General features: G+C 45.1%; 1 protein-coding gene and 1 pseudogene across 6 annotated transcripts in view; one reads left to right on the forward strand and one right to left on the reverse strand.

Moving 5' to 3' along the window:
- Nucleotides 1-13,281, forward strand: part of ZNF462 (zinc finger protein 462) — a 110,762-nt gene that overhangs the window by 17,719 nt on the left and 79,762 nt on the right. Inside the window, exon 2 of one of the 6 annotated variants that reach the window (XM_050948148.1) lies at nt 11,299-11,453. The exons of the other annotated variants lie outside the window; for them this stretch is intronic. Within the exon in view, the coding sequence (XP_050804105.1) occupies nt 11,429-11,453 (25 nt within the window). The 5' untranslated portion in view covers nt 11,299-11,428. The remainder of the gene's footprint in view (nt 1-11,298; nt 11,454-13,281) is intronic. 6 annotated transcript variants of the gene reach the window in all.
- Nucleotides 120-3,101, reverse strand: LOC127048429 (pre-rRNA-processing protein TSR1 homolog; annotated as a pseudogene).

Raw genomic sequence — 13,281 nt, forward strand, 5'->3', positions numbered from 1 at the left:
CGTGAATGCTGGACACAAACCCCAGGAAAGGCACCGCATTAACAAGTCCAGGGCAGTTCTCCCTACTTCTCACAAGGCTTGGAACAGCCAAGCACCCATGTGGGGTGCAGGAGGTGCGAACCACAGCAGGCACGCTAGGCCTGGAGGGTTATTCCATCTCCACCTCCTGCACAGGGAGCTACTGTTCGTTTCTCACCCACGGTACCGGCTCCGGCACATGCGGGTCATAAGTCCATTTAGGGAAGACGTGCTTGTACAGATTCAGCAGCACCGTGTCCTGGGATTTCAGCTGCCCATCAAAATGACACTTCATGTGACCATGAGTCCCTAGCAGCTGTGTGATGTGTCCTCTGCGGCCCCACTTAGTCCTCAGCTGCACCGGCTTAAACCACAGCACATCCTCTCTGTTAAAGAACATGTACTGCACTACAGCCGTCTTGCTGAAGATCTTGAGAGGGTGACCACTGAGCACCAGCCGCTTGATGATGGTTCTGTCTGGATCTACTGAGAGCAGAAAGCCTGTGGCGATGAGGTCGTGCATTCCATTACTCCTTTGTTTAAACAGTAGCACCGAGGCAGGGAGGGGAAGTGATGGGAGCATAAACAGTCACCACCAGGGCTGCATCAGGCCGCAGCAAATGCTCCAACTTGTGCTTATCAGCTGAGCTATGCTGCGAGTACAGAGGGGAGGCGCGGAAGCGCCTGAACCCACAGTGGGAGATCAACTCCTCCTTGGCTTTCACTGTCTCATTGTTGCCCAGGTGCCGCCTCACTACAGAGTTCAGCACAGACATCTTTTGCTCATGGGGAAGCAGTGAGAATAGGACCAGAGGCAGCCCCTCCCTGAAACTCTCCATCACTGAGATAGGAACACTACAGATGTGAAGTGTAATGTAGCAGCCAACCGCGGCCCCTTCAGTTTCCTCTTTCTCTGTCTGCCGGAAGACATGCATCCTGGTTCGGGAGAAGTCCTGGAACTGGACGATCCTGGCATAATCCCTGGGGAGATTCTCTTTGGGATCCCAAGGAGAAGTCCGGAAACTCTTGAGCGCCTATGCTTCTGGAACCGGACTCTGGCAGGCAAGTTGCGGGGGGTGTCCACCTCATCTGGGAACATTTGATCCAATCTCTCCTGCTTGTACTTCTCCAACATCTGCTCCTCATCCTAATCCAGCTTCTCGTCGTATCGGTTGTCCCGAGCAGACTCTGCTACAGTCATGGTCTCACACTCCTCCTCTACGAGCTCCTCCTCCTCACTGCTTTCCCCAACCTGGGAAGCCTCTGCCATCAAATCTTCATCTTCCATGTTCTCCTCCTCCTCACTGCCATCCTCTCCATCATCCACAATCCACGCAGCCTGGTAGTTGGATGTTCCCTTGGGGACCTTCACCACCTTCCTCCTTTCCTTCGGGGATTCTTCTGCCTCTTTCAGCTCCTCCTCAGTGGGCCAGGTCTGTTCCCCCTCCATGGGATCAGGAATCACCTCTGATTGCAAAGACTCCTGTCTTCTAGGATCTGCCTTCATCAGGACCTTAATGACTTCCTCCATCTCAACAGCACCGTTTACAGAATCATCCTGTATTTCCATGTCCTGGCCCTTCCTCTGCTGGCCTTTAGCCACTCGGGGGTTGAAAGAGAAGGGGTCTGGAGGGGCATCAACCTGACTCATCTGGAATCTCCATGTCCCATGATATGCACCAGGCTCTTTACATTGAGGGTCCGTCCCCGAACGAAGCCAGATACCTTCAGGGTCCCCACCAAGTCACTATTGTGGCTGGGCATAAACTCAGCCTCTTGGGCAAGCAGATAGGCACCTACGGAAAGCAAGGTGCCGCTGCTTCTGGGAAGCAAGATGCCTCAGCAACAACAAAGACCCTTGCTCAGTGTTCAGGGGGAAGAGTTTGGCCTCTGGGAAGTGTTTCTCAATGGCTTTGCCCAATTTCTTCTTAGCATCTTTCTGTTTCTTCTGTGAGAGGTCAGCGACTCCATGGACAGCAAGGGCCTAGCTGGGGAGCCCTTGTGCAAAGAGGCAAGAGAGGCAGTAATCTCCAGTGCTGTCCCAGCCATCGAGCGGATCCAGTACAAACAGCAGGGTATCGGCTGCTTTTGCCAGGTTTAACGCAGCATGAAGATTCCCCATGGGTCCTGTCACAATGCGCCATCACTGTTTAAGTTGGGGGCAGACCAGCGCAAAACCCTCTGCTCTCTCATTCTTATGCACCAGGGCAGATTCGTCACTCTGAAGCAACCTCAAGGCATCGTGGGTGACCACCACAGCGTGCAGTGGGACCACCACCACCAGGTGAGGAGGCCCATCTTTGCTGCCCAGGTTTCGCTTTTCTGCCAGCACCGCCTCCTTGTGCTGCCTGCAGAGCTGCAGGCCTGGTGCCTCCGGTCCGGCTTGGTCAGGTTCCGCCGGCGGCGGCTCAGGGTCTTGACGGGGACGCGGCCTGCCGCCCGGCGCTGGGCAGCTCCACGCTGCTTCCGCCCCTTGTGCAGCTTGTTCTGCTGCTTCAGGGCCCCGGCCCGGTGCACAGCTCCCGTGCCCGCCGCCATCTTGCCTCCCAGCACTTCCGCTGGTGGTTTCCTCTCCTTTCCCTCCTCCCTATTTTCAGAAAATGGAATATTTGACAGATCACTAACTTTTGTATCATGCCATTGAGATAGATACAGATCACTGAAAAAAATCAAACCGTGAAGAACTTAGTCAAAAACACTGATCACAAACCCTGAACAAAATTTATATTTGGAAATGCCGCAATGATTCAGGGGTTGCTTATCTGGGAGATAACTTGTGTGCCTATGAAGGAGAAGTATTGAATAAGAAGAGATGGTAACACACCTTCCCCATGGTATTCTATTCTACACTGAGAGATGCATGTTTTCAAAGATGAAATCATGGGAATGTAGAGTAATGAGGGATGGATGGTGTTTATCCACAAACTGCAGGAACGGTTGGAGCCTGTTCTCTACTGTTCTCTGAGCCAGTCTAAAATGCTCAGATGTGGGGGAGTCCATCATCTCTGTTTCTGAACTGGATGCTTTTGTACTTAAAAATGAGTTCAACCATTCTAAATCGGGCATGACCAGAAGCTTTCAAACTTGGGTGACCTTGCAGCTTTAAAGAAGTCCCCTGGAACTGTTAGCTTCAGCCTTACTGAAGGACACATTCTGAAGAGCTAGCTCATTAAGCAAGCTTTTGAAGGGTGTGCTCTACAGAGCAGCTTCCTGTTATTTGGTTAATGGTTGACCTAGTTCTATTGCCATATGCTTCCTGGAATGGATTCTGATAGAAAGTATGTGCTAAAGCAAGACTGGGATAATAGCAGGAAAGTCAAAGCCGTTATGAAACAGTAATCATGTTGCTGCTAGTATATTTTGGGGGATACTATGGTTACTAAAAATGGCAATGTATTCTCCAGGAACTGTTTACTGATTCTGATTGCAAACTGTGGAGTATTAATCAAGCCCATTTGTAATGTTTCATATATATTTTTTTTCAGAATCATCTTTGTACAAAAGGTTTGCATCAGTAATTCTCATGTGCATGTGCATATGTGTGAGGCTAAAGTTAAGGACTGAAGCACTCTGATTGAATTTATAGCTGCAAGGAAAAATTAGATTAGATTTGGTTAAAAGCAAGTGATTTTTCCTGTGGTGGGATATTTTTTTCATTGCAAACCATAGGATAGTTAATCCGTTGTTTTAAAGTCTGGCTAGAAGCCAGAATCTGAGAGTTAAGACATTTACCTGGAATCAGCTATACTAGAGCACATAATTTAAAGATAAGTAAATATAGAAGAAACCATGGTGGATGGGGTTCAGTCTTCAAGCAGAATTTGTAGTCTGCAGCCAAGTGAGGTTCTGAAGAACCTACAGATCTTGCTTTCTCGTTGAAGTGAAGACTCTTTCCATAATGAGGATGCAGGTGTGTGGCAGCAGTTGCTGCATGTGTAGCATGCATTATGTTGGTGGAGGGAAAATAGAAATTACAACCATTCTTTGTTGCCCTTTGAAAGCTCATAGGAGTTTCAGTAGATCTGGTGAGTTACGTTTCTGGTGTCAGTAGTGTGGAGAATTAAGCTGCTGACCACACCCACTGCTTGACTATTCATATTAGCAGTGGTTGAGGAAAAGAGATCCTTATGCAATTTCCTTTTGTTCTTTACTAGTCCATAGCATTGAAGGGCATTGTTAGAGGATAGTGGCTGTGCAATTGGAGAATAGGCTGATCTCTAATGGGAAGCCATTGGGGATGGGGAGCTGTTTTGTTTTAATGGTATTGGTCACCTTGTGTTGTGTAGACTGGCACCAACATGGCTGTTAGTGCAACTTTATCAAAACAAAGAAAGATGCCACTGCTGCAAGACTTGAGAGGTCTGAAACATCTTCTTCCTGAGGAAATGCAGGGAGAAACAATCTGACTTCTCTTTACCATTGTCTTTAAGGTGCAGAATGGTTAACAAAGTCACCTTCTAAAAGGAATTTCCCATCCTCCTCTCCCCTCTGTCAGGTTAAATGAGGAAATAGAGAGTAAGGAAAAGGAGTGGGGGAGAGAGCAAGCAAGCAGTAGTTACGAAGTTGTGGAACCTCTCTCTCTTGACACACTTAACTGTATTGTAATGGGGAGTGGCAATGGACCAGCAGTATTGAATATGTCCTTGTGTCTCAATGTATTAATGCTTGTCTAGGACAACATCTAATTGGCATTTTGAGAAGTAAGTGGAAAGAACTAAGCCTGTCTTGAAAGGTTGGGCAGAAAGTGTTATGAGTGAGAAAATCCACTGATCATGATGTGTTACTGAGAAGTGGTTAAGGGCTTGCCTACATGGGGAAAATTGACCGACATAGGTATTCCACTATAATTTATTGATTCTGGAATAACTCCCTCATGTGGACATGCTATTTCAGACTAAAAGTGACTCTTATTACAGAATAATTACGCCACTCACAGAATAAGGTAACTTTTATTTAGGCATGATAGAATTCAGTTTCTATATTTTGTATAATTTCAATGGATAATATCGATGTTTGTTTATTTTTAAGCATTTTTTTTACTGATTTTTAAATTTTCACAGTTGCAGGAGTGGTGGGGGGGAATCAGAAAATAATTTAATGACAGCAGCCATTAAGATTAAAAAATCTACAGCTTTATAACCATTCAAATCAATGTCACATGTCAAAATATACAAAGTAAATATCCTTAAATCAAACTCTTAAGTTCTCAAGCAGCATGTTTCTTATTTTACCTATCTGTACATTTCTGTCATCATCAATGGAAATATTTTTTTGTCCGTTTGTATGTGTAAGGTGAAATTGACTTTTACTGGCATTTACAGATAAAAATCTAACTCTTCCAAGCCTATTTTTATTCCAGAATAGTGTGTCTACATGGGCAGCTATTCTGAAGTAGTTATTGCAGAATAGCTACATAAGTCAGTTCTCTCCCCTATAGACATGTCCTTAGGTTGCTGATTAGAAGAGTGGCTATGAATGTCTACTTTGGTTGTCCCAGCAGAGCTGGCCTTGGTTTAAAACCTGGCTGAGTTTTAGGAGTATGATGTCATTTATGCTCAAATCCATCCTTTAGAAATAATAATAATGGAAAAAAAAAATAAAAGTTGAATGTTAAAGTGGGAGTTTGTATATAATTCAGGGCTGCTGCACATTCCAACACCACAATGATTGACTCCCAGCCTCAAGTGGGTTTCTGCTGAAAAATTAGGAGGACTACGTAGTAAGCTCTGGCAGCCCTAGAGTTGTTTAGACTTTTGTGTGTTGCCTCATCTGGAAGGATTGTTGCCTTTAGCATTATAAAAGTTTTTGAGCATGGCTTCTCAGATTTGAGATGCTTAAGATTATTCTTCCATGGGGAGAACCATTTTCCATTGGATCCAACTCCACAGACCATTGTGGCTCGATGAGGCAGAATCAGACTCATCAGTCATGTAGTTGGGTCTAAGCTCTGTCCCTCCTGAAGAGCTTGCCAGCTTTGAAACAGGGAGCAAGAATCCTTCAAACAAAAATTAAAGACACTCTTTACCCAAATTTCTAAACTGGACTTTTAAACCAGGCTTCTCTGACCTTGGGGACCTGCAGGAGCATTTCCCCAGGGGATCTTATCCTTTTTCTCAAGGCCTCTCTCCTTCAGAGGCACTGCTGCAGGGTCTGTCCTCCATCCTGCACCATGGTAAAGGCACCAAACAAAAGTTCCAAAGCCTTAGATCTAAGAATGTAAGTATGTTGCCTGCTTGTTTCACCTGCTTTAAAACCTGCACTAAGGTCTCAACCCATCGGCACAAGCAAATACTGGGAGGGTTCAGCTTCAGCTACCTTCCTCCAGTTCTGGATCTTGATTCCCAGCAGAATGTTCTGCAGACTCTGTGGCCTCCCTATCTTCCCCTGTTGGAAGTGCAGCCAAAAGATGCCAGGCAAACCTTCAGGAGCCAGCAAAGATGCCTACTGCCCTAGACCATGGCTCTGGCAACAGAAGAAAATAAACACATCCATTTGGCTAATTTTCAAATATTGGTGTGGGGGCAAGAATAATTCTTCCAGCTCAGCCCAAATCTCACAAACTCAAGAATTTTCTCCAAAACAGCCAGGATTTAAACCTGGAGGCAAAAGCACTGAAAAGACAAATATCGGTCTTGTGCTAAGTGCAGCCACAGTCAATTGAATCTTCAGGAGAGCTTAGTGACTTTCCTATTGACACCTCAGCAAGTATAGAAGTCACCCCAATGTTTTTAAACCACTCACAAAACCATGTTTTTGAGCCAGCACGAGTTGTATTTCCTAACAATTGAAGTAACACTTTTTGAAATAGAAGCTCTCCAGACAGAAGAATATCAGAACTAATGGTTCTTTTCTGTGGAGTCATAATACAGTATCTTCACACAGAAAAAGGCATACCAAGAAAAGACATAGCTGTTATACCAAAATAAATGCCATATTCCATAAATACCAGGAAGTTGTTGCATTCCTTGCATTTTGTCCAGATCGTATTCATGAAAAAGATAAACAATGGCATAGCCTAGACAGCTGGAGAGCCATAAAATATCTATGTTGCACAAGAACAATGGCGTTTTGAGCTCTGATTCATCCTCTCAGTCAAAGGAAAGAAGGCATCCACAGTGTCGATTGCCAAATGGTGCATAAGAGGCCTATAAATCAGAGAGGGCTTTGCCTTGTATCCTTGAAAGACTATGGCAAAGTTATGGTCAATTAAGACAATATGCAGCATACAGCTACCCTGAGGAGAGAGAGGGGAAATCAGAAGAGCCTAATGCCTGTCACATGCACCATCTTTATATTATTCACTTTTCACTGGGACTAAGTCGTTGGGTGAATTCCTCAGATGACATACTCAAAGGTTTATCCAAGTGGAACCGCCTGCTTTCTTCTTCTTGCTGTTTCATTAGGAGAAGGAAAGGAGAGGGAAAGAATTCCTTGTACTGAAAGTACAGATGATACCTTGAGCTAACCAGCCATTTTGTTCTTCTGGAGCCAGGAAGCATCTTTCTGAGTTTGCAGGGCAGAAATAAACACTGAATTCCTTTCAATAGATCAACCAGATAATGTGAGTGTGGTAGCCTAACGGCCTTTAATCCTAAGGAGAATATGAAATATCTCCTTTGAATGCCACCTCAAACAAAAGCATTCTAAAAGGGTTACCTTTACAAAATGTTTAGAGAGATTTCTCCTCTTTTCTTCTCTCCTCCCTGCCAATACTTCAGATTTTTTAAAAAAGAGAAATGTATCTAGACATAGGAACTATCATCCCAGTACCATCCTCAGAGTGATGACCCTGGTGTCTTCTTTAGGTTGTCTCTAGTCCCTGTAACAGTTCTATCTTCATCTAGTCTATATCGGAAATCGAAATAAGATTTGTAAATATTCCATGACTCATTCAAGAAATGACTCTGCCCTACCTCTTTACATCCTCTATAGAGCTCCATGGAGCTTCCTTTCCCCCCATTATTCTTGTGTATGAATGTAGGCCAGGAGTATCAATTATTTTTTATCAAGGTATAATCAAGGTCCAGACTCTAGAGAAAATAATAATAATAATAAACTAATTATGATAATACATAAATCAAAAGATTGTGGAGTCTGTTCAAAAGCATCTGGCAGTCTGGATTTGGCCCCCGGTCCACCTGTTGACTACCTGTGATGTACGCCATACTTACAAGTAGGGGGGACTGTATCCTGGGAAGCAGTGGCACTGAAAATAATGCACAAGTAGATAACCAACTAAATATGAACGCTGAGTGTGAAGCTGTGGCTAAAAGGGCTACCATAATCTTTGGATGTATGAACAGGGAAATATTCAATGGAAAATAATACTACCTCCACTACTGAAAAGGTGTATTCAGTTCAGGGGTCAACACTGTGTAATCTAAACAAAGACATAACAAAATCCTATGGCTGGAAGCTGAAGCTGGAAGACTTAGAATTAGAATTAAGGCGCACATTTTTAACAGTGAGGATAACAAACCATTGAGGATAACAAACCATTTCCTAAAGCACTGACTCAGGAAAGCAATTTAGCACATGCTTAAGTGCTTTCCAGAATCAAGGTCTAAAGGGTCTGTGTGGTACATTCTTCATCACTTTGAGACTTGATTTTTTTTTAAGGTGCCCATGTCTTTTTCTAAAATAAGTTCTACATCCGACATGAGTCCTTCATCTCAATGTAGGAATAGCTGATTGAAATTCTACAGCCTATGTTCTGCAGGGCACAGGCACCAGCTTCTAACTTTCCCCAGGGGTGCTCAACCCCTGCTCCACCCCAGGCCCTGACCTCACTCCAACCCTTTCCCCCAGACCCGACCCCTGCCCCATCTCTTCCCGGACTCTTCCCACCCAGTTCCGCCTGCTACTCTAAGCGTGCCCTGTTCCTTCTCCTCCCCCTCCTTCCCAGTGCCTCCTGCATGCCATGGAACAGCTGATCTGCAGTGGGCAGGAGGCCCTGGGGGGGTAGGGGAGCTTGGCTGCCGCTGGGTGCTAAGCACCCACTAATTTTTTTGGAGCACTCTCTGAGTTTGTTCCTGTACTGCAGAGGGTCAAACTAGATGATACAGTGGCTCATTCATTTAGCAGATTCCCAGGAATCTCTCTGCATTCCTCATCAAGTGACAACTGGATAGCAGTGGGCACAGGTCCACTGCTTAGTAGGAACAAAGGAGACAGATCTGGATTACACAGCCACCAGAATCCTCTCTCACTGGAGAGGCGGTGCTTGCCTACCAGAGCAGCCTACACAGGAGGCAAGCAAAACATCAAGGCTGACTAAGCACTGGAACAGGATATCTAGGGAGGTTGTGGAATTTCTGTTGTTGGAGGTTTTTAAGAACCTGTTAGACAAACACCTGTCAGGATGGTCTCAGTGTACTTAATCCTGTCTCAGAGTGGTGGGTGGGAATAGATCTCTTGAGATCTCTTCCAACCCTACATTTCTATGATTCTAGATCAGAGGTGTGCAGACTATGGCCCGCGGGATCAAGCCCATACCTTGAGCTCCCGGCCGGGGAGGCTAGCCCCCAGCCCCTCCCCTGCTGTCCTGCCTCCCCCACAGCCTCAGCTCACCATGCCACAAGGGCTGCGAGCTCCTGCCGGGCAGCACGATGGTGTGGCTGACTCCGGCTGAGCAGTGTGGCTTCCAGACATGCTGCTCTGAGCGGCATAGTAAGGAGACAGGGAGCTGGGGGGTTGGATAGGGGCCAGGGGGTTCCAGGGGTCAGTTAAGGAGCAGGGGGCGGTTGGATGGGGAGAAGGTTTGGGCGGGGTGAGGGGACAGGGAATGGGGGGTTGGATAGATGTGGGAGTCCCGGGGAGCGTGTCAGGGGGCGGGGGTGTGGGTAGGGGTTGGGGCAGTCAGGAGACAGGGAGCAAGGGGGGTTGGATGGGGGTGGGGTCACGGGGGGCAGAGGGTCCTGGGAGGAGGTGGTCAGGGGACAAGGAGTGTGTGTAGGGAGGTTGGATGGGTGGAGAGTTCTGAGGGGGGGGGGGCAGTCGGGATGGGAAGTGGGAGGGGGCAGATAGGGGGTGGGGGCCAGACTGTTTGGGGAGGCATAGCCTTCCCTACCCAGCCCTCCATACAGTTTTGGAACCCCGATGTGGCCCTCAGGCCAAGAAGTTTGCCCACCCCGTTCTAGATGTCTTCTCCTCCACAGGAACGGATATTCATGTGTGCTTTGCCCCGTTTCTCCTAATCACCATGAAAATGTGACAGGAGAATCCTAGCCATCTCCCCAATCCAGAAACTTAGTTTCTTCAAGAATCTTCTTCACCAGGAACCTGCTTAGTTACTTGGACTTTTGCAGATTTGATTTTTTCAATGTGAAACTGGAGAGTCTGATGCTTCAGTTATCTCTGTGGTGGCTGCGGCATAAAAACTAGCCTAGAATAGAGTTCAGCAACATGATTGCTCCTGGAAATTGGCTATTAAAGTCTTGGAAACCTTCTGTAGCGAGAGCATTTCAAGCAGCCATGAGGGACTTGTTCAGTTTGTTTATAGACCTCAGCTTAAATATGTTCCAAATGTCTGTTCGTCATCCCTTGTTGTCTCATGGATGATCTCCATAGTGGATTTAGGCTTCAGTTACCTAAAATTTCAGTCCCTGTCCTTCGTTATGAATTAAAGACTACTAGTATCAGCTTTGTCTTCACATCTTCAGTTTCTTTGTAACTGTTGCTCAATCAAATCTCCCAATGGAAGAATGATGCATCAACCTGATTCCATAAGACATTTTTTAATCATCTAGTGAGGCCGTGCTTTGTGTGTCCATCTCCTTTCTTACAGTCATTACTTGTGCAGCAAGAGTAGATGAGTGGCGGTTCTCCAGTTGATAGAACTTCTATTGTAATTTCAGCTTTGGAATTCATCTTTGGGAACCAAAGTGCAGTGCTGCAGCAGTCTAACTGGCTGAGTCAGAATTCAAAGGGGGAAAGAAGGAGAGGACAAATGCCTGAGCTGTCTTTTTGTTTTTGTTTTGGAATGAGCAAATCTAAGCCACGAGTAATATCCTGAGCAGTGAATGTCTTTCGTTAAGAAAAGTTAAAATCAAAGGTAGGCTGACAAACTTCCTGTCTTCCACTTGGCTGTGCTTTTAGCACTTCTGTGAAAATCCTACTTTCAGATCTGGTCGCGACTGAGAAGAGAAAACTCTTGTCTCTTACCTGAATGTTTACTTTCCCATCTTCTACTATTTAGGTCTGCAGATACAGCTCAATTGAGTCTGTGTGCTAAACAGAAACCTAACTTAAAAAAAATAATTTGGTGATCTTGCACTGCAGGTGTCTAGATGTGTAAGATACAAGATAAAGTTAGTTAAGTTGTCAGCTGTGGGACAAGGCTCTTCAGGAGGGGTGTGGCACCAAGATTTGGATTATGAAGACCTGAAGACCTATTGCAGGCTCTGTGGAGATGGATACTAGACAAATACAGTCAGGTAAGAAACTTTTTTTAATTTTATTTCCTATTTGCGCCTCTCCTTTCACACACCCCTCCCCTCCCCCAGCAACCACCACCACTGTGCCATAAAGGATCTAGTCACTTAAGGTCAGTTCCTTAGCTGGTATAAATGGGCAGAGCTCCATTGAAGTTTCTAAGCTGCACCCTGCAGAAATAAAGGTATAACATGCGACATTCCAAGACTTGCACAAAATTCTGCAGTTAATAAAATAGAGAAATAGGGTGAGGGTGCTACATGAATTAGTCAAAACTATCTTGCTGTGATCTCTTTGTTTTATGAGTGAGGCACAGGGGAGGAAAAGCCTCAAAGCATAGGAGAGGACTTTGCTCCTGTTGTGCTTGGTGGCTTGCATGTGGCTTTTTTTTTTATTTTTGGAAACCTGATAGCAGAGGAGTATCCAACCTTCAGGAATGAAGCCCTTCAATGTGGACTATGTGACTGGATCCAAAGTTTAAAAATAAATACCAGGCTTCCTTTCTGAGGATCCAGACATACATGCACACACACACACAATCTTGATTAACCAAAGCTATGTCAGTTACTAAATACAGAGGAAAGGACAATGAGAACCAAAAGGGAGTCTTGTTCCTTAAAAAGAAAGAGGAAGTAATTTAATACTTCTGTGCCTTCAGATGCCAATGCTCCTCCTCTTCAAGGGAACTGAGAGACAGCAGTGACAATTGTTTGCTAGACTGAGTTCGTTGATGTTGTCTGTCTGGCTTTCCTTCCTCCCTCCATACACACTCCTCCTCCAAACACATTACTCTCTTCCCCTCCCACCCCTTTGTGTTACTAGGTGATAGGTCTCAATGGAGGAGCTACTTTTCAAAACATGCTCCTTTGCAAAAGTAAAGTCAAACAATTAAAAGGAAAAAACACGAAGAGGCTTCGACGTTGGCTTTGACCTGGTCCTGATTATAGCGGGGCCAGCGCACTAACCATGTTCAGAGGAAGAAGTAGAAGAAATCAAGAAGCCATCTTACTACTCTATGGCTGCCTCACATACCTATGGAGTTAGAAGGCCTTGCTGGTAGGAGGTGGCCAACGTTTACCCTTTCCACAGATCTAGGAGGTGAGAGCACCTTCAGAGAAGAGGACAGATCTCCCCTTAGGGCAACTCTAAATCAGGGAAATCTAAACTTGTTAAACTAATAACAGATGGGGAGGGTAAGAAGAGGGAAGATTTAGAACAGAATCAAGATGTTAAACAAAATTAATCAAGGAACCAAAGGTCACGAAGAGAAGAAATAATGTAATTGCCTATGTACACCAATGCTAGGAACCTGGGTAACAAAGAAGGGGAATTGGAATTGCTCATTTTAAGAGCATAAATTCAATCTAGTTGGTAGTAGTAAAACCTGGTGGAATGTTAAAATCAATGGTTATAAATTATTTCTGAAAGATCGAGTAGGCAAAAGGGGAGGGGGAGTTGCACTCTGTCAAAAATGACTTTACCTATTTCTGAGGCACTGATAACTCAGAAGAAAATGATTTTGAATGCCTATGGATCAATGTCTTAACAGTTGAAGCACAAGATGAGGTATTAGTTGGTGACTGTTACGAACACCAAATCACACTAGGGAACAAGATGACTGTATGCACCTATCCATAATGTGCAGGGAAGAAAGCTGCATGATCATGGGAGATTTCAATTTGAGTGAAATATGCTGGAGGTCTCATGTTGTCAGTACTAAAACACCATTGGAATTTCTAAGAGTGAGAGATGACAATTTCCTAATTCAGAAAGTATAGCCACCAGCAAAGGGGAATTCTATATAACATCTCATCTTGATAGATAAAGATG

The sequence above is a fragment of the Gopherus flavomarginatus genome, chromosome 3 (assembly GCF_025201925.1).
Source record: "Gopherus flavomarginatus isolate rGopFla2 chromosome 3, rGopFla2.mat.asm, whole genome shotgun sequence".
NCBI lineage: Eukaryota > Metazoa > Chordata > Testudines > Testudinidae > Gopherus > Gopherus flavomarginatus.